Here is a 22,296-nt window from a genome sequence, read left to right as displayed (position 1 = left end):
GAATCGTTGATGTGTTTCTTGGATGTTTATGGTAATAGTTGGATGAAAAATTGAAAACCAATAACATCATGGTAAACCACTTAAACATAAGTGTTTCCTGTTGCATTGATTGATAACTACATTAGTACTTTACAAGTACTAAATGTACTATGGGAACTATTCTAAAACATTTAATTAAAAAAAAAAAAGAAATTCAGAAAATCCTTGTTATAGTTTCTCTCATGCATTAGCAATGTTTTCCATATACGAATCGTCACTCGACCAAACCGGCCAGGCACTAGTTCACAACTTCAACCAGTCCGGCACGTCTAGTGAACCAAGTCATGTCACCACCAACTTTTTACGTGAAAAAATGGAGATTTACAACTCATTTTCGTGGGATTTTGTTTTTACCATATCTATCTTCACCCAACATATAAGGTCCAAATATTGTCGTAGATTTTGTATGTCAAAACAGTGGATTATATTTTAACACACCATGAGACCAACATCTAACTGAAATTGACAAATATGACAGCTAGCATGCGTCTCCAATGGATAAACGAATTTCAAAACCAAAGTTGCGTGACAAGTCATGACGGGTCATGGTCAAGGTACTGTGCCCTGCCCACCCAAGGCTGGACACAGCCCCAGGCATACCTTTTCTTATATCCACTAGTGACACATCCAACATCTTGCAACAAATACGCGAACTTATAGTGCTCAATCTGTGGAGCCAGCAAGTGAGTTACTATGTTGCTATCCATAAATTGTTTATTCCTAAACTCAGCAACTGAACCCATGCCTTCAAACATTGTTATTTCATGGGGGAGGCCTTATAGCTAGTTCTATAAAGTTGCGGACAACATATTTGAGTAGCTAATAAACTTTTAGAGAAACAAAAAGTTAAATTAAAAAAAAAAAAGACCGATTAGCATATATCATGCCCAGAAGTACACTGTGCCACTTCAAGTCTGCAGTCATTAACAATTCAAAGAACTAATAAACTGGTGAGGATTTGGGTATAGCAGAAAATAAGTGTTCCAATACGGCAATACCTACTAAGACTAAACCAACCTAAAACTACGCACTAGTGAACAAAATTACCTGTAATGCTTGGCTATGCAAGATAATCATTGATCAATAACCAAGTACCCTTGCTGATAGAAGACATGTGTGGATATACTCAAACTTTGTTGGGTCTAAATGTTGCGTCGTTACATTTGCAAACTTCAATGTAAGGCAGTAAGGACTTTACTGACTACCGTCCTGTTCAATAAGTTTCAATCCTCGTGTTCTTAGCTTCATATGTATTTGAAGAATCATGAAATAGATGCAATCAGGTTTAGTTTATAGGAAATTGGCTACCATTGTATATTGACACAGACATTATATTAACTGCAAGAAATGAAACGACCGTCTGTTTACCTTCTGTGCTAGTGCAGCAAATTACCTGGATCCATGATCGTTACTCTGACGTATTATACTTTTGATGATTAATATCTAGGATTCCTTCAGGTAGAGACTCATTACAGACTTCCAGTAATACAGAAAACCCAGAGAGATAACTGATAAGACACTAGACTTGTTGATCCTAATATTTTATGATCATTTATAGTTCAGACAGACTTTATATTCACCAGTCTTGAATCTCGTATCTGTAAGCTTGTGCCAAATTTCTAAATGTATATAGAAAGATAATAGAATCAAAGTTCATCTTTTTGCCACTTGTTACTTGTAACAAACTAGGAACATCCCAAGATTAGATACTTATGGTAAAATTTTAAAGCAAGATGTCAACAACAGATTGAGCCAGTAAGTAAATCAGTTAGAATACATGAACCTATAGTGCTCAATCTGTGAAGCCAGCAAGTATATCAGTTACTATGTTGCTATTGATAGATTGTTTATTAACTCAATAAATGAGCCTATGCGTTTAAACGTTGTTATCACATAGGGGAGGCACAAATGCAAGTGCAAAACCTAAAGATCTCATGCATGTTTGTGGAGATTGAATTTGTATAAAAGGAGTATGGCTTCTTATTTGCAACAATCTAAGGAATGATCAATAAACATCAACAATAAAACTTCTGTGCGTTCATCATAGACTTCATATCTAGCATACCCTTAAAAGACCGACTAATTACAACAACACCATAGTTATTACTCTGGCTGTGCATATTTATGACCATGTAACACAAGTACATGGTTGTTACAGCTTATTATAGACATCAATAGCGGTAAAACAATAATCACGTATCTGATAGGTAAATAGTAATATATGAGTAGTTTGAATCCACAATGCAAGATCTAAATTTGTTGAATAAAACGGACTCTTAGTCGATGAAACTGAATTGATTATGCACTGGTAACTGATAGAAATGGAGAGAACTAATAGAGAGAATATGGGAAATCTTTTTGTTGTGTTATATTAAAACTCAAGCCAACGTACATTTAAATAGCAAACTGCCACAACTAAACCCACTAAGTTACACTACCACTACTAAACTAAAATTAAGCTAAAACTCCAAAATACTCGGTCAAAGAAACTGACCACTTCTTGACACACAAAACAACTAAACATATAACAAAACTACTAGAATAATTAAATAGCCAAACTTTAGACAACTTTGGGCTATGACATTTATTTCAATACCCTCTCTAAATGCCATAGTCAATCATTCCCAAGCTCCTGCTATGTTTCTGCAGTTGAACACCACTCAAGCTCTTGGTTAGCATGTCTGCACTCTGCTCCTCAGATTCAATATGTTCCAAATCAACTTCTCCCTTCAACACTTTTTCACGAATAAAATGGTAGTAGATTTCAATATGTTTTGTACGAGCATGAAACACCGGGTTATTAGCCAACTTAATAGCTGAGATATTATCATACCACATTCTAACAGGATAATCAATTTTATGGTTAAGATTCCCCAACAGCTCTACTAACCAGACATACTCTTGGGCTGCCTTAGCAGCAGTCCGGTACTCAGCTTCTGTCGTTGACAACGAAATGGTTGGTTGACGCTTACTACACCAAGACACGGACCCTATTCCAAACATAAAAACGTACCCGGTGGTAAACGTCCTTGTGTCTAGATCTCCTCCATAGTCCGCGTCACAATAACCAAGTAACTTGGGCTCTGCATTTTTCTTATAATGGATACCTTTGCCAACAGTAGCTTTAAGGTATTTTAACACACCGTTAATGGCACCAAGTGTGGCTTCCTTGGGTCCTGCATAAACCGGCTCAGTAGACCGACAACAAATGCAATGTCGAGTCTAGCCAACGTGAGATAGATAAGGCTACCAACCATCCTTCGAAACACACTTGGACCCTCGAGCTGTTTACCATCACCAGCACATATCTTTGCATTTCTCTCCAATGGAACAACTGCAGACTTACATGTGGCCTGCCCATATTTGTGTACCAGGTCACATGTGTACTTATGTTGGTGTAACACCACCCCATCAGATACATACTCCAGCTCAAGCCCAAGGAAATGTTTGAGCTCTCCTAGATCTTTCATTTTAAAACGAACTGATACATTTCTCTTCAACAAATCGACCTCTTCATCCACACCTCTTCACCCACATCTCTTGAGATTATTAAATCATCAACATAGACTAATACAAACACAACTTGTTCACCTATTTTCTTCACGAACAGGCTTGAATCAGCGGAGGTCAGTTGGTATCCAGACTGCTCCAGAAAACCTGCTATCTTCCCGAACCACGCTCTGGGAGACTGCTTCCAACCATAGATTGCTTTCCTCATCTTACACACGAATTCAGGATGTTGTACACTTTCAAATCCAATGGGTTAAGTCATGTACATAACATGATCTAGTTCTCCATATAAGAACGCATTATGAACGTCCATTTGCCACATTTTCCAACCCTTTGCTGCTCCTAATAAGAGCACGAACTGTAGTAATCTTGGCTATGGGACTAAAGGTGCCCTCGTATTCAAGTCGATGCTGTCGTGAAAATCCCCGAGTTTCCAAACGTACCTTATACCTTTCAATTGACCCATCAGCTTGCTGTTTAACTTTGTACACCCATTTACACGAAACTGGGCTAACATCAACTGGTTTTGAAACGAGCTCCCAAGTCTGATTATTGACCGAGGCATCCATTACAGCCTTCATGGCTGCAACCCATTCTTCTTTACCAACAGCCTAATCATAAGTTTGAGGCTCAAACAGGGCATCTTCTACAGCAACTACACGTGCATACATATCACCAAATCTTGAGTTCGGCTTGTGCACTCTTTCGGATCTTCTAACAGCCGGCTCAACAACTTGCTGAGCACTAATTTGACCTTGACCAGGTTGTTCTTAACTTGTATCTTCTTCATCGTTCTCCTTTGTTTCCATACTCAGCTTTGCAAGCGATGAGTCAACCTTTTCTTTCAAATTATGCAAGTCTTCTAGAACCTCGTCTTGCGGGCCCCACCATGATGCCATTTCATCGAATAGCACATTTCTTGAAGTGTATATTCGGCCTGAGCTTGGCTCAATACACTTCCATCCCTTTCTTTCAGAATTGTAACCTACAAATATGCATCTTGTTGCCTTCTTTCCCAACTTATCACACAAGTGGTTAGGCACAACACATAGCATACACACCCAAAGATACGAAAACAATGTACATTTTGTTTAGTTTTAAATAACCTTTGGAAAGGAGACACGTACTGTAAGTTCTGGGATGGCTTTCGATTGATCAAGTAGCAAGCTATTCTCAATGCCTCTTCCCAGAAACGACCTGGGAGGTTTTTGTCGTGTAACATGCTTCTCATCACCTCGGCTAAGTGTCGATTTTTACGCTCGGACACACCATTCTGTTGTGGTGTGTTCGGGCACGTAAACTAACGCCTTACTCGTCAATCTTTCAAGTATTGATCAAACGCATAAGACGTGTACTCGCCACCATTGTCGGATCGAAAAAACTTTACTTAGTAACCTGTTTCTCTTCCTGCTTCAGCTTCAAACTCCTTGAACTTAGCAAGAACAGCAGACTTTTCCTTCGTAAAGTAAACCCAAGTGAACCTTGAAAAGTCATCGATGAAAGTTACCACATACTTTTGCCCATTTATAGATGCCTTGCTTGTAAGCCCCCAAACATCCGAATGCACCAAAGCTAATGGTACCCTTTCTTGGTGATTTGATGACTTAAATACATCTTGGTGTGCCTTCCTGTTAGACATATGTTGTCTTAGGCCCACTAAAAGGCTACATAACAGAAGCATCTAAAGGCAGCAGGCCTTATTAGATGGGATGCTGTGCAGCCAAGCCTTATTTTAATTATAGGTCGCTTATTAGAACAAGGTTTAGGGTTAAAAGCCTAATTGTGTAGCCTTTATGTACTCGGCTCTTGTATATAAAATACCCTAGTTGCCCCATAGATTAGTTCACACACATTGTGTGAGATACCACGTAATATCCTGTGTCTTTCTCAATTTCCAGCATCCTTACCGTTGTTGTTCTGTCTTGTGTGTGTTAAACCTAACAACTGTATTAGAGCTAGGTCATACTTACAGAAAACATCCACCACAGCCGCCAAAAACAGCAGCCAGATCACACCTTTGCTGTGTTGTTCACTGTCTTTCCGATTTGGTCATTTATAAGCTTTTGAGATGACAGACGACGGAAAACTTAAGATTGAAAAGTTTGATGAGCTAAGATTTTAGTTGGTGGAAGATGCAAATAGAAGATTTGTTATGTCAGAAGGATCTACTCCCAGTTCTAGAAGATGAGAAACCCGAGGGTACTAAAGAAGAAGACCGGAAAGCCATGGATAGAAAAGAGTTATCAGCCATGAGGTTTGCTCTTTCTAAGAATGTTGCTTTCAACATAGTGAAAGAGACCACTGCAAAGGGGCTGATGACAGCTTTATCAAATATGTATGAGAAACCTTTAGCTTCGAACAAGGTATCCTTGATTAGGCAATTGGTGAATACTCGTATGGGAGAGGGTGAACCTGGTCTCACTCATATCAATGATTTTAATGCTATTATATCCCAGTTACAATCTGTTGATATTGAATTTGATGATGAGGTACAAGCTTTGCTTCTTTTATCTTCGTTACCAGCTATTTGGTCACCATTAGTGGTTTAGCTGGGAGGAGCATTGCTCTAACATTTGATGAAATTCGTGACTCTATTCTAGGTGAAGACATCAGAAGAAAAAGTACAGGGGAATCATCTAGTGCTCTGCTTAACACCGAGGGAAAACATAAGAGAAGAAGTATAAACAAAGAAAAAGGGAACAGCCATGGATAGAAAGGAGTTATCAGCCATGAGGTTTGCTCTTTCTAAGAATGTTGCTTTCAACATAGTGAAAGAGACCACTGCAAAGGGGCTGATGACAGCTTTATCAAATATGTATGAGAAACCTTTAGCTTCAAACAAGGTATTCTTGATTAGGCAATTGGTGAATACTCGTATGGGAGAGGGTGAACCTAGTCTCACTCATATCAATGATTTTAATGCTATTATATCCCGGTTACAATATGTTGATATTGAATTTGATGATGAGGTACAAGTTTTGCTTCTTTTATCTTCGTTACCGGATATTTGGTCACCATTAGTGGTTCAGCTAGGAGGAGCATCGCTCTAACGTTTGATGAAATTCGTGACTCTATTTTAGGTGAAGACATCAGAAGAAAAAGTACAGGGGAATCATCTAGTGCTCTGCTTAACACCGAGGGAAAACATGAGAGAAGAGGTAGAAACAGAGAGAAAGGGAAAAGTCAGGAGAGGTCGAAATCCAAGAAATGGGGAAATCCAAAGCCGAGAAATGATATTACTTCTTGGAATTGCAAGGAGATAGGGCAATTCAGCAGCCAATGTCCGAAACTACATGGTGATAAAAGCAAGAAAGAAATGAACATTGCCACTGCTTCAGATGAGTCTGATGATGCTTTGGTCTTATGTGTAAAGGATACAACTGAGTCGTGGATTATGGACTCTGGTGCATCGTTACATGCGACTTCCAGCACTGAGAATATGAAGAATTTCAGGATAGGTGACTTTGGCAAAGTAAAACATGCAAATAATCACACTTTACAGATTACCGGGATAGGGGACATTGATCTGAAAACTTCTTTAGGCACGATTTGGATATTGAAAAATGTCAAAGTTATCCCAAAGCTACGGAGGAAATTGATTTCTATTGGGCAGTTAGATAACGAAGGTTATGATGTCACGTTCGGGGGAGGACAGTAGAAAGTCGTCAAGGGTAACATAGTAATTGCCAAGGGAAAGAAAAGGGGTACTTTGTATATGGTTGAGGTTCCTGCAGATAGTGCAAATGCAGTTACAGATGAGTCGATTATGTCAAGGTAGTGGCATCAACGACTAGGCCATATGAGTGATAAAGGGTTGAAAATGCTTGTTTCTAGAGGAAAACTTCGAGAGTTGAAGAAGGTCGAGTATGTGTTTTTGGTAAAAAGAAAAGAGTATCTTTCGCAAAAACAGGGCAAACTCCAAAAGCTCGGAAACTAGAGCTTATTCGTACAGATGTGTATGGACCAACTTCAACACCTTCTTGGGGAGGATCACACTACTACGTCACTTTCATCGATGATTCAACACGAAAGGTATGGGTTTATTTTTTTAAGCATAAATCCGATTTTTTTCTATATTTAAGAAATGGAAAACCACCGTTGAACTTGAAATTGATTTAAAGGTTAAATGTGTGAAATCAGATAACGGAAGAGAATATGTGAGCCAAGACTTTCTTGATTATTGTGCTGAATATGGAATTCGAATGATAAAGACTGTACCGGGTACACCTCAGCAGAATGGGGTTGCTGAGAGAATGAACAAGACTTTGAACGAAAGAGCAAGGAGTATGAGAATCAATGCAGGTCTTCCGAAAAAGTTCTGCGCAGAAGGAGTAAATACTGCTGCCTATTTGATCAACCTGGGATTATCAGCACCGTTAGGTTTCAAAATACCGCAAGAAGAATGGAAAGGGAAGGCAGTGAGCTATGAGCATCTAAAGATTTTTGGGTGTAGTGCATATGATATCATTAAAGATCGTGACAAGCTAGATGCAAAAGCAAAGAAGTATATTTTCATTGGTTATGGTAAAGATAGGGCTTTGGGATTCTGAAAGCAGACAGGTGGTCAGGAGTAAGCATGCTACTTTTAATGAGGCTAAATTGTATAAAGATAGAAGTAATTCAAACTCCGAGGTTCAAAAACAACGGGTTGAGTTCGAGATTGAGGCAAAGAAGAAATACCTGAGCCTGTTCCCGAACCAAAAATCGATAAAAATGTCGACATATTGAAAATGGTAACGATGCTGAGTGAGTGGGAATATCCGATAGTAGGAGCTCAGGTTCTGAAGAACAGCAGCCTAACCAGACTCTTAAAAATTGGGTTAGGAGATCCACCAGACCTACAAAGCCTATATAGAGATTCAGCCCTTCAATGAATTACCTTCATTTGACAGAAAATGGCGAACCAGAAAGTTATTCTGAGGCAATTAAGTTGAAAGATTCGGTCAAGTGGAAATCCGCAGCAAAGGATGAGATGAACTCTTTGATGAAGAACAAGACATGGGTTCTTCAGAATCAAAGAGAAACATGATGAATGGAAATGGTACAAAGCAAGATTAGTTGTTAAGGGTTTTCAGCAGAAAAAGGGAGTTGATTATGATGAAATCTTCTCCCCAGTGGTGAAAATGGTGACTATCAAATTAGTACTAAGTCTCGTAGCAGCAGAAAATCTACATTTAGAACAGCTAGATGTGAAAACAGCATTCCTTCGTGGTGATCTTGATGAAGATATTTACATGGAACAACCCGAAGGTTTTCAGGTTGTTGGAAAAGAAGATTCGGTCTGCAAATTAAAGAAAAGCTTGTACGGTTTGAAGCAAGCTCCAAGACAGTGGTACTTAAAGTCCGATAGCTTCATGGTGAAGTCCGGATACAATAGATGTGAGATGGATGATTGTTGCTATTTGAAGAAGTTCAGCAACTCTTATATTATCTTGCTTCTATATGTGGATGATATGTTAATTGCAGGCGGCAATATGAATCAAATAAGCAAGTTAAAGACTTGGGTCCAGCCAAACAGATACTTGGGATGAGCATTGCTAGAAACAAGAAGGTTGGTTGTTTTGACACTATCCCAAGAGAAATACATTGGGAAAGTGCTAGACAGATCCAAGACGAAAAGGCGAAGCCTAGAAATACTCCATTGGGAAGTCACTTAAAGCTTACTAAAGATCAATGTCCTAAATCTGAAGAAGAAAGAACAAAGATGGCTAATATTCCTTACGCAACAGCAGTCGGTAGTCTCATGTATGCCATGGTTTGTACTCGACCAGATATTGCTTATGCAATAAGAGTGATTAGTCGATTTATGTCCGGTCCGGGAAGAGAACATTGGGAAGCAGAAGTGGGTACTCAGATACTTGAAAGGTACACAATCTATGGGGTTATGTTTCAGAAAAAGGAATCTTATTCTTAAAGGATATAGTGATGCTGATTTGGGTGTTTGTAAAGGGACATTTAAAAATACTACATGGTATGTCTTTACAGTGGGAGAAACAGCAGTGAGTTGGATGTCTAGACTTCAGAAAAGTGTGGCTCTATCGACGACCGAGGCCGAGTATATGGCCATTGTAGAAGCGAGCAAAGACACTGTTTTGTGACAACGAAAGTGCTGTAAAACTTGCTAAAAATCGAGTCTATCGTGGAAAGACCAAACACATTGGGATGCGGTATCATTTTGTCAGAGGATTAATGAGTGATGGAACTATCAGTTTGATGAATATTTCTCGTGCAAAGAATCTTGCACACATGTTTACTAAATCAGTAGTGTTTGAAAAGTTGAAGCTATAGCTTGAGTTGGCCTTCAGGAATAAGTAAAGAAGGCAGGGTAACTAGGGAGCAATGAAGAAGAGTATGGTTCTTATTACAGGTGTACAAAAGAGATTGAAGATAGATGATGAAGTTCGAGGTCCGAAAACACCAAGTGGGAGATTGTTAGACGTATGTTGTCTTAGGCCCACTAAAAGGCTACATAACAGAGGCATCTAAAGGCAGCAGGCCTTATTAGATGGGCTGCTGTGCAGCCAGGCCTTAATTTAATTATAGGTCGTTTATTAGGTTACTTGGAGAACAAGGTTTAGGGTTAAAACCCTAATTGTGTAGCCTATATATACTCCGCTCTTGTATATGTGATTCTTATCACTCAATAAAATACCCAAGTTGCCCTGTGGATTAGTTCACATGTGTGTGAAATACCATGTAATATCCTAATATCCTGTATCTTTCTCAATTTCCATCATCCTTACTATTGTTGTTCTGTCTTGTGTGTGTTAAACCTAACACTTCCCATATTCACATCCAGCACCTACTATCTCTTTGTTAACATTTAGCTTTGGCAGCCCAGCTACTAACCCTTGATTCATCATCATCTTCAACTTATCAAAGCCCACGTGACCTAAACGACAATGCCACAAATCCGCATTCTGAACATCCTTCGTCTTCTCTACATAAGCATGCTTAGCTGATAATACATACACCGTCTCTTTCTTGTGACCCCTCAAAATTGGAACAGAAGTGGTTTTAAATTCCTTAAACACGTACATATTTGCCTTCACCCGTCATTTGAGGAATAGATAGCAAATTTTTCTTCATCCTTGATACATGGTAAACGCCTAATAACTGCAAATTACACTGTTTATCTTGAGATGTAAAAATTACTTTTCCAATATGTGCAATTTTGTGACGAGAGTCATCTACAATAACCACAACCCTACTCCCTTCATATTTAGTCGGATTACTTAGTTTCTCTTTATCACCGGTTAAGCGATTTGAGCACCTTGAATCGACTATCCAATCATCAAGTCGATTTGTGTGTTTTCCTTCAGAGGTAACAACCAACGCGCTTTCCCTTTCTTCTTCAACATGAGCGGTTAGGGCTTGTACATCCCAATCAGGTCCGTCTTCCACCGTCGCCGTATTACCTTGACCAGATGGCTTGGACTTACAATTTTGAGCCAAATGACCACAACAACCACAACGGTAGCAATTGAGGAAATTTACAATTTCCATATTTGCCTTTTCCATAATCACGATCACTCGTTTCCCCCTTTTCTTTTTCTATACCCTCGTCCTTGTTCCCTCTCCTGGGCCCATAATAATTATTATTGTTATTATTAGTAGTAGCAGACTTGTTTAATTTATTTGTTCCTCCTTTGGGCCTAGAGCCATTCCTGGGTTTGTTAGCATATAAGGCTTCAACCTCAACTTTGGCTGGTGGACCAATACTCATATCACCGAATTGCTTAGCCAATGTCTCTTAACTCGCCAACAGATTTTCGAACTCACTAAGGGTTGGTTGTGTAGGCCACCCTTGCAACGCCGTAACGAAACCCTAGTAGTCAGATTTCAGCCCGTGTATAATGATACGCTTCATCCTTGCCTCGCTGATCTTGGACTGCGGGTCCAATTCTCCTATCTCTCAGCATAGGTTCTTGATCTTGTGGAAGTATTGGGAAATCGTCAAGTCCCGTTGGAACACCGACAACAACTTGTTTTCAAGAAGTTGCAACTTGGCATCATTCTTCTTTGAAAACAAGGTGTTGAAAGTGCTCTACGCTTCGTTGGGTGTCTCCACATCTCGGATATATTCCAAGACTTCAAGAGTTGTCTTCAGGATGAACATTGCTTTTCCCGACTTCACCTTCCACTTCTTCAAACTGCCACTTTGATCGTCTCGAGTAGGAGGTGTGGTATCCGTGTTAGGAACCGCCCTTAACCTTAGCACAGCGGAAGCGATTAAACAAGAAGATAACAACCAGAAAATAGATAAACGACACACGAGATTTAACGTGATTCGGCCCCAATGGGGGGCCTAGTCCACCGGCTGCAACTAGGTTATTTTTATTAAGCTCTCAACCATTGAAATTACAATTACATATGAATGGTATATATAGGACAGCTAGGATTTCTTGCTTGTTGAACAAGGAAACCAATTTGGGCTTCCTAATCAATAAACACGGCCAGCAGGCCCGTAAGGCCTTCATAAACCCAACAATCTCCCACTTGAAGGCCTTGCGATAAATTTCAGGCTGCCATTCAAGCAAACAATATCCCCGTCATCCAGTAACTCCAGTAATCTTCAGATAACCGAAATCCTCAAGCCTTCCGTTCCAAGAACAAACTAAAACTTCAAAACAGAAGTTTCCCAAGTCTTCAGTTCTCCGTGAACATGCTAAGATTTCAATAGAAACAGATAGAAACAGAAGTCTTCACAGGTCCAACTCTCAAGAACAAACCAAACTTCAATCCATGCATCCCAAGTGTATACCTACTTGCAGCGGCCCTTTTCATCAGTCACCTAAAAGGCCCATTGAAGCTGTAAACCGCTCCAATACGGTCAGACATAACTAACTCAGTCATGGAAAAGTCCACCAATGACTCATCCTCGATCTCAACCGGCTCCTACTGATTTCATATACCTGCTCCAGAGACTCCGGAGGAATAACAACACTCTCCACCAGCGGTAGCATCACAGGAAAGATTTCATTCGGAAACTTGGTCTTCAAAACTCAACGTCGATTTCAACATATGTCAACGCACTCCTCGTGCTCCCACTATTACAAAATCTCGTCCAAGTTCAAACCTCTGAATACGCTTAAACAGATTACCTGAAAGTCCTAGAGTCCTCTACCGCGAACTAGACTCGTATAACTCTCGAATCCGTGAGCCAAGACTTTTCTGCGAAAGTTGGTTCAATTCTTCCGGTAGTGCAGTAATCTGCACACTCCAAAAGTCTAAACAACAGATTCACCCGTGCTTCACTACAATAGGTAACATAAAATGAAGCAAACCATAATCTCCCACAAAAGTCTTCACTACCTTCCAATGAGTCCCAATGCATCAACCCAGACACATTCCCATAAGCAGAATTTTATCAACCTCGGACGACTCTAAAAAACCCTGAGCACCTCATGCACCCCACAAGTCAACTACGCACAGCTCCCACTTTCCCTGTTATTCCAACCCACGCTAAACCAGACTTCATGAGACGAACCTCCACTCGTATTTAACTATCGAAAACTTTCACCCAATACCAGTACAAAGATCCACTCACAAGTCAAAACACTAATCAAAATTGAACAAGGAATATACATCCACAGTTCCAGACCAGTTAACAGCAAACGATTAATAACGGTCGTTAGTTCCATGACTTTGGCTAATTTTTTTCACTCCTGACGACACTAGCAACCTGGAACATGAATACTTATAACTCAAAGTACTCCAAACCAGCTAGTTCTATTTTCTTCATAAACGGTACCACATCCAACAGAAATCCAATCCAATCCAAAACACATGTATATACCCGGTCGAACAAAGGCTTAACCCTAATCAACCTAATACCTTGTTTCAATGGACTAACTTCAAACGATGGTACTTATCTTCATTTCTTTTCTGATCGATCAAGGTAATATCACAGGAACAAACTTAGTAGCATCCACTCGCAAAAACCACATCCTAATCGTGAACCAGAATAACCCGAGATACAACTCAAACAATAGACTGAACAAAGACAATACCTCAACCTCTTATCAATGACGAACAAGAATGTGACGATGGTAACCAAGAACAGTAGCCAAATACCCTCTCGAACAAGAAAAACTGGAATAGTGCTTTTAATATCTTCCAATCGATCAATCAACACCAAATAACCCCAAAAAACAAGAACCCAAATGGAGTTCCAAGTGGCGGCGGCTGACAGCAGATACGGCTGCAACAGCGGCGACAGGCAGTTAACAGTGCTGAAACGGCGGCGGAACAGCAGCAAAACAGCTTCAAACCAGACCAAGAAACAGATCGAACAAGAAAGAAACGGCAGTAGCAGTAATTCCAAAAGCATCAGCGAACAAAGAAGCAAACAGCCTCTTAATCGCAACAACAGCAGCCAACCCGATCAGCAGCAGTTCAGTGGCTAGAACAGAACCTGATCACGGGGGTAAAACAGCAGCAGTTGCTGTAAACAGCAGCGGAACGACAGCAATAAATCAACATATACAGCAGGAACAGATCCGAAAAAACAGCAAGTTGGCAGGCTGTAGAAATACAGCGAACAAAGGAACAAAACAGAACCCTAATCGCGACACATACAGCAGCCATGAGCAAAAAACAGAGTCGAATCAAACCTAGCTCTGATGCCACTTGTTAGGAACTGCCCTTAGCCTTAGCACAGCGGAAGCAATTAAACAAAAAGATAACAACCAGAAAATAGATAAACAACACACGAGATTTAACGTTGTTCGGCCCCAATGGGAGGCCTAGTCCACCGGCTGCAACTAGGTTATTTTATTGATGCTCTGAACCATTGAAAATACAATTACATATGAATGGTATATATAGGTGACAGCTAGGGTTTCTTGCTTGTTGAACAAGGAAACCAATTTGGGCTTCATAATCAATAAACACAGCCAGCAGGCCCGTAAGGCCTTCACAAACCCAACAATCCGTACCATTGACAACCTCCCACAAATCTTGTCCTTGTAGGTAGGATGTCAAAAATGTAGACAACGTGTTGTAGTTCGTGGTGCTAAGCTTCTTCACACCTCCAACTAGTTGCATCTCGGCCATATCGAATACTTTGGATCAATTTGAAACTGAATTGATTATACACCGGCAACCAATAGAAATGGAGAGAACTAATAGAGAGAATATGGGAAATCTTTTTGTTGTTAGATATTAATACTCAAACCAACGTACATTTAAATAGCAAACTGCCACAACTAAACCCACTAAGTTACACTACCACTAAACTAAAATTAAGCTAAAACTCCAAAATACTCGGTCAAAGAAACTGACCACTTCTTGACACACAAAACAACTAAACAAATAACAAAACTACTAGAATAATTAAATAGCTAAACTTTAGATAACTTTGGAATATGACATTTATTTCAATAAAACTGGCATACAAATCAATATTATCTAAAAAAACCTTAGGCTTCTCTTGAATTTGTGCAAGAAATTCAAAACATTTATTACTTAAACTGGGCCAACTACCATTTTGGCGTAGATATCTCTAAATGTAGATAATAATAATAACAATTGTTACCAGAAAGATACATTAGCCTATGAAATAAAATTTTCAGATTTAGAAAGAAATCAACAATGCGTAAACTTCGATTTATTATAACTAACAACATCAATTAACACGAGTATTTTTAGAAGTTAGAAATATTAAACACTCCACGGTCCACAATCAGAAGGAATGCAATCTTTTGCATTACAACATAACTAACAGTCCAACATAACCACTATTTACAGACATCATGTCATATAAAATACAAAAACTTTAATGTCAAAGTGAAAGTTCAAAACCTGACCCGTCTCGCAACTCATCATCATCATTTTTTCTGTTCTTGCATCTCTCATAATCAACATCATCGGTAGGCAACTCAAACCGAGAAACAGGACACTCATTACGTATACTTAAAAACGAAACAATACAGTCACCATTATAATGATGTCTACACGGAAGTTGAGTCGCTTTCTCCTCAATCAAAATCTCATATTTACAAACCGCAGTAACGCACAAATCTCATGATCGTCATCTTCATTTAAACGACCCTTCTTCAACACCACCCACGGAAGACTGTCCACAAAGGATTTTGCAGCTGGGGGACTCCCTCTCAACACTCTAACAATCTCCACAACCGGCCAATCAACATATAAAATTCAGGCGTGTATACAAAACCACTCTCACCCTAATCTGTTTCGACCTCAAAGGCTCTAATTCTCGTTCAAAACTTCCAATTATTAACTGCCAATAAAAGCTCCCCCTCGGGAACCGCAACCAAAGCATCACAATCAGACGATATCTCAGACGAAACTGGAATCTTATGCTATCAATCACCGAAGTCAACCCATCTTGCTCGTTATGTTCATCAACTAAATCCTATCAGTATCAAAAGACAAATTTCCCAAAAATGGTCCAAATTCACATCCTGGATATCCTTATTTCCATCATTAACTTGGACTACTCCTCTAAATCAGATTCAGATTCAATCCCAGTAGCCCTTAACCCTAACTTTAACTCATGATCACCATCATCGTAATAAACTTAGCAAAAAGAAATAACCCAATTAGCATATATCATGACAGAACTGCACAGTGCTACTTCAAGTCTCCAATCGTTGGGTGCTTAGAAGTCAAATAACAGATAAACTGGTAATGATCTGGGTAAAGCAGAAATTAAGGGTTCCGATACCTACTAATTCTAAAGCAACCTGAAACTAGACACTAGTGGACAAAGATACCTATACCACTTGGCTATGCAAGATGATCATTGATCGATAGCCAGCTAGCCAAGTACCCTTGCTATTAGAAGACATGTATGAGACTATGAGTACACTAAAATTTTTAATGGGTCTATATGTTGCGTCATTACATTTGTAAACTTCAAGGTAAGGACTTTACTGACTACCGTCATGTTCAAAAAGTTTCAATTCTCGATGTGCATAACTTCATATTCACTAGAAGAACCACGAAATTGACACAATCAGATTTACTCATTAGGGAATTCGCTAGCATTGAATATTGACACAAACACAATATTATTTCCAAGAAATGAAACCACTGTCTGTTTCCCTGGTGCTTGTGCAGCAATGCAGCAACTCGATCCATAATTGTTACTCTGACGTATTATATATTGTTGATTAATATCTAGACTACCCAGAGAGAGAACTGATACGAAACTAGACTTGTTGATCCTAACATCTCATGATAATTTATAGTCCAGACAGACTATGTTTACGGGTCTTGAATCTCGTATCTATAAGCGTGCACCAAATTTCTGAGACAAATCTAGAAGGAAAGCATGATCAAAGTTCATCCTTACGTCACTTGTAACAAACTAGGAACTTCCCGAGATTAGATACTTATCGTAAATGTTTATCGATGTCAACAACAGATATCTAAATCTGACACTTAAATACATGAACCTATAACAGTAAAATGATTATAACATATCTGATAGATAAATCCTAGATAGTTTCAATCTACAATGAAAAATCTGGAATTGGCAAGCAAATCAATGGTATCTAATAAACTTAGGCTTTTCTTGAATCTAGGCAAGGAGATTGAGAAATACTTAAAACATTTGTTACTTTAAATGGGCCAACTACCATTTTGACGTAGATATCTCTAAACGTAGATGATAATAATAATTGTAACCAGAAAAATACATTACTCTACGGGGGGAAAAAATTTAGAATCAGACAGAAATCAACGATGCATAAACTTCCATTTATTATAAATAACAACATTGATTAACACGAGCATTTTTAAAATTTAGAAATATAAAACACTCCACGCTCCACATACAGAAGGAATGCAATCTTTTGCATTACAACAAAACTAGCATAAAACTATTTACAGATATTATATCATATAAAGTACTAAAACTATATTGTCAAGGTGAAAGTTCAAAACCTGACCCAACTCGCAACTCATCATCATCGTTCTCTCTGTTCTTGCTTCTCTCATAATCAACATCATCTGTAGGCAACTCAAACCGACAAACAGGACACGTATTACGTATACTCAACCACGGAACAATACACTCACCATGATAATGATGTCTACAAGGAAGCTGAGTCACTTTCTCCTCGATCAAAATCTCATCTTTACAAACCGCACAAATCTCATGATCGTCATTCAACACCACACACGGAAGACTATCCACAAACGATTTAGCAGCTGGAGGACTCCCTCTCAACGCTCTAACAGTCTCCACAAACTGGCCAATCAACGTATCGAATTCAGGTGTGTATACAAAACCACCACCCTCACCCACATCCGTTTCCAAATCTAAATCTCGTTCCAAATTATTAACCGCCAATAAAAACTCCCACTCAAAAGCCCCAACCGAAGCATCACCATCAGACGATATCCCAGACGAAGCTGGTATCTCTTCAATCCTATCAATCACCGAACTCAACCCCTCTTGTTCGTTACGTTCATGAACAACAATCCTATCAGCATCGAAAGACGGGCATTCCCAAAAATGATCCAAATTCACAACATGGGTATCGTTGTTTTCATCGTTAACTTCGGTTAACTCCTCTATATCAGATTCAGATTCAATCCCAGTAGCCCTTAACCCTAACTCTAACTCATGATCACCATCATCATGATTATTATTATTAACCGATAATCGGGTTTCTTGAAATAAATCAGTAACATAATCCATTTGATCAAATTCATCATTATTATTATCATCATCATAACAAAACAAACAATCTGGATAATGGGTTTCTGATTCTGGTTCAGACAAACAACAAGAAGAAGAAGAAAAAGATGATGACTTTGAAATTACCTGATGATTTTGAGAAGATGAAGAAGAAGGGGTGAAAAATGGATGAAAATTGAAGGTGTACGGAAAGTATTCTTCTTCGTGGTCAATGTTGACAAGATCATTATCTTGGTCTTCATCTGTTTCAAGAAAAGTTTGGATCTTTGTTATTTCAGCCATTTTTTACAAGAAAGATACAAACCCTAATTTTATTTTATTTTATCAGGGAAATCAAAGACTTATTTGCTTCTTCTAAGGCACACGCTCTTTGACAATATTTTGGTTTTTTAATCTTTCTTTTTTGTTGAATTAAAATTTGGATTAATTTTGTTTTCAGTCACATACGCATGATTGCATGAATGGATTTAAGCCTGGGGTCATGACTGTCCCACTTCAATTTTGATACAACGTATTCAACGTAATCTTTCTTTCATTAAAAAATACTCCGTATATTTCACTTATTATAATTTCATGTTAAAAATATAAAAATAATTAAAGAATACAAATATCGTATTTGTTGAAAGCATCCGTTTTGAAATAGACCACTATACTAAATCCATTAGAAGAATAACCTTATACCTAAAGGTTTAGATTGTTTTGACTTTTAATAAAGATTAAAAATAAGAGAGGTATAAAAAAGTTTTTTTTTTATTGAATAAGTGGGTATTTGTGGTTGCTTTGTTCAAGTGATTAACTGATTATCAAGATTGTAAAACTTAAAAAATCAAAAATTAGTGTTTGTCTACCCAAAAATCATACGAGTAATTGATTATTTGCGTTTTAGGATACTTTAAACGCAACTTTGGATAATACATCCCCCGCTTACCGTAGAAAACGCAATTATTCTTTGCCTGTCAATTCACCAAAATACCACTTCAATGTTAATGTAAATATTAATGTCGTCATAAATCATAAATGTACTGTCTCATCTGTTTGCACATGTTTTTAGTTTAGGACGTGTGTTTCGTATTGTCACTATAAATCAATATAAAAGTAGCACAGAATAAAAATGTAAATAACAAAGAATAAAAAATTATAAAAAAGTGTATTGTATCATTGTATGTTGTATTTTCATTTGCTCAATTTATAACAGGATAAACATTTTTAGACTATAAATTAAATACGTTATAACTTTTAGACTATAAGTTAAATACGTTATAATTTTATTTTATTATAAAACTACAATGGTTAAAACATAGCAGAATGCCTATTTTTGTAACTTCACATTTTAGGTTATTAAATAATCTAAATTGTCAAACACTATAAAGCTTATTCTTGTGATATTAAACAGTATAATCAAATTCAAACATTGTTCCAGTATAATCTACTTTGTTAAAATTGATTATCTGATTATGATTATTGAAAACGCATATCTATTTTCAAACCGTAATCTCAAACACCCCTTAAGTGTGTAAATGTGAATACATTAATGATATAGTTGTATGTGAAAATGTTATTATTATTATTATTATTACTATTATTATTATTATTATTATTATTATTATTATTATTATTATTATTATAGATCAATAATAGATACTTTTTGTTGTTTTATATATTACAACTCCTCGGTCAGCACACGTTCCAAAATTGTAAAGACTGATGTTTATGTTAAAGACAAATTTTTCATTAGCGGGCAATCAAGCTATACTTTATCTTCTTGAAACCGATTTTTGATCATTTGACTAAAACTGGCACTGTGGAACAAAAATTTCTTAGGGGCTTGTTATCTTTTCTCGATCCATAGCCCAATTTTTTTTTCTCGAAAATGGCTCTAATCTCTATATATAATAAAACAAGATTGTTTTTTATAGATATTATTAAAAAGATTTTGATGTGGCAAAACCATATTTCACTTAAAAATTCTTTTTTTTAATTATGATGTCATATATATATATATAAAATAGAAATAGTTCTTTACATGTTTAATAAAAATATCAATCATTTATTTAAGGAATAAAAAATCTCTCTTATATAATATTATTACAAATAAAATGTATTTTTTTATTTAGTTATTTATTAACTATATAATTATTGTTTTAATTGCATTATTAGATTTATATCAAGTTATAATGTTTTAAAAACAAATATTACATAAAATTTTTTAATTTATTTTATATTTTAAAATTTTAATTAAATGTCCAGGTTAAACCCGGGTTGATTAACTAGTAAGCTTAATAAAAGACTTTTAAATTTGACCCTTCGTAAAAAAAACTTCTAACTCCGCCCCAGCACACGCACATGGACATATTCTAATTAGGGTTTTTCTGTAGAAGAAAATTAAATAAGGTAATCAAAGAAAATATTTTTTTTCTTATTACACTACCTTTTTTTCTTCTTCCAGCTATTTATATCTTTTAGTTTTTATTTTTTCTGCCAGTTTTTTATATGTATAAATTTAACTATTTTTATATGTTTTTCACGCGGGTTATAAGCTAGTATTTTTTTTATCATGTTATGATATAATTGTTTTATGTGTTACAAGGTTGTAAATAACGCTCGGCGGTCGACCACCTTTAAGGTTAAATCTCATTTCGCGAAGTTATAACAGCGCTAAGACTATAATATATAAAGGAATTTATATAAAAAATATATATATATATATATATATTAGCAATATCCTAACAAAATTAGTCAAAAAAATGTCTTTTGACCATTAAGCTCCGTTAAATCCGTTATTTGACCGTTAAATCCCGTTATAAAGGCCGTTAAATCTATTATAACGACCGTTAAATCCTCAGACCTTTAAATTTACCCTCCAACCCTCTTAACGTAACGTTGGACCTCCGTTACCGTTATAACGGCCGTTAAGGCCATTATTTAGAACACTGATGTGTTATCAATTTATTTAGTTAGGCGAAATTTTACAATTTATCATAAAACTCCAAGATATATTGAAATAAAATCTACAAGAAAAGTATTTTAAATCTATTCGTTTATTGTAACAATAAACGTGACTAGATATTAAACTAGTTATAAATGGATGATAAAAAGTTTATTTTAGTAAATTGGCTAACATCATGTATAAATAGAATAACCATCCTTTTTTCTTTCTTTTTTTTTTTTAATTTTAATGAAAGCAAAATCCCTCGTTTTCTATCTGATTTCTCTCGTATCAATTGATCCTTAGTATGTATATTGATATCCATTCTATATATAGATTGTTAGCTATTACATCTCTGCCGCCTCTATATATATTGGTGATTCAAGAATCAAATTACATAACAATCACTATATATATTCAGTGGCGGATCCAGGAAATTACGATGGTGGGGGCAAAAATAAATTTTTTTCCTTACTCCAATAGCCTCATGGTAACATCAAAATAGTCCAAAATAGCGTTATTGCAACATCAAAATTGATCAATAAATTGCAGAAAACCCAACACCAAAACAGCTTCTTAGCATGACCAGATACAACATCTTTAGATGTGCAAAACCTCATCTAAATAGCTATGGCAAATCAGCACCTCTTCGGCAGCCTTAAATATGCAAGAAAACAACACTACGAACAACCCATAATCTACAACAAAACAACACTAAATACAGTCCTAAATCTGCAATAAAACAGCAGTCAAACAACCTACGAACAACACCAAAACAGCCATAAATCAATGTAAAACAACACTATAAACAGAATTAAAAAACAGCTTTAAAATCAGCAACTTTAAAAAGCGTTTAATGATTTTTCAGTTGTGACAAATTACAAAGAAATATATACTAGAAACTTCCTAAAACAAAAAAATTTTCATAAAATTATAACCTAATAGAAAGTAAATTTGGGGATTCAAAATACTTGTTCAATATCAAGGTAAAAGGAATGAATAATCATAGATTTAATGTGATCATGCGAATATGCAGTTATGATAAATAGATTCAATATCAAAATATTGTTGTTGGGGATTTGAAATACGTGTTCAACTTATGTTCTTATTGTTACTGACTTGCTGTATCCTTTTCCCAAAAGCT

At 36.9% G+C, this 22,296-nt stretch overlaps 1 protein-coding gene across 1 annotated transcript; it reads right to left on the bottom strand.

The window, feature by feature from the left end:
* Positions 1-17,241: 17,241 nt before the first annotated feature.
* Positions 17,242-18,616, bottom strand: LOC122579230 (E3 ubiquitin-protein ligase CIP8-like). Its single transcript, XM_043751351.1, has one exon. The coding sequence runs from the start codon at positions 18,506-18,508 to the stop codon at positions 17,447-17,449; it is 1,062 nt and encodes a 353-aa protein (XP_043607286.1). The 5' UTR covers positions 18,509-18,616; the 3' UTR covers positions 17,242-17,446.
* Between the last annotated feature and the right edge of the window lie 3,680 nt (positions 18,617-22,296).

Source organism: Erigeron canadensis, chromosome 8 (genome assembly GCF_010389155.1).
Source record: "Erigeron canadensis isolate Cc75 chromosome 8, C_canadensis_v1, whole genome shotgun sequence".
NCBI classification, from domain to species: domain Eukaryota; kingdom Viridiplantae; phylum Streptophyta; class Magnoliopsida; order Asterales; family Asteraceae; genus Erigeron; species Erigeron canadensis.
The sequence above is the reverse complement of the archived record's forward strand: the minus strand, read 5'-3'. Positions and strand labels throughout refer to the sequence as shown.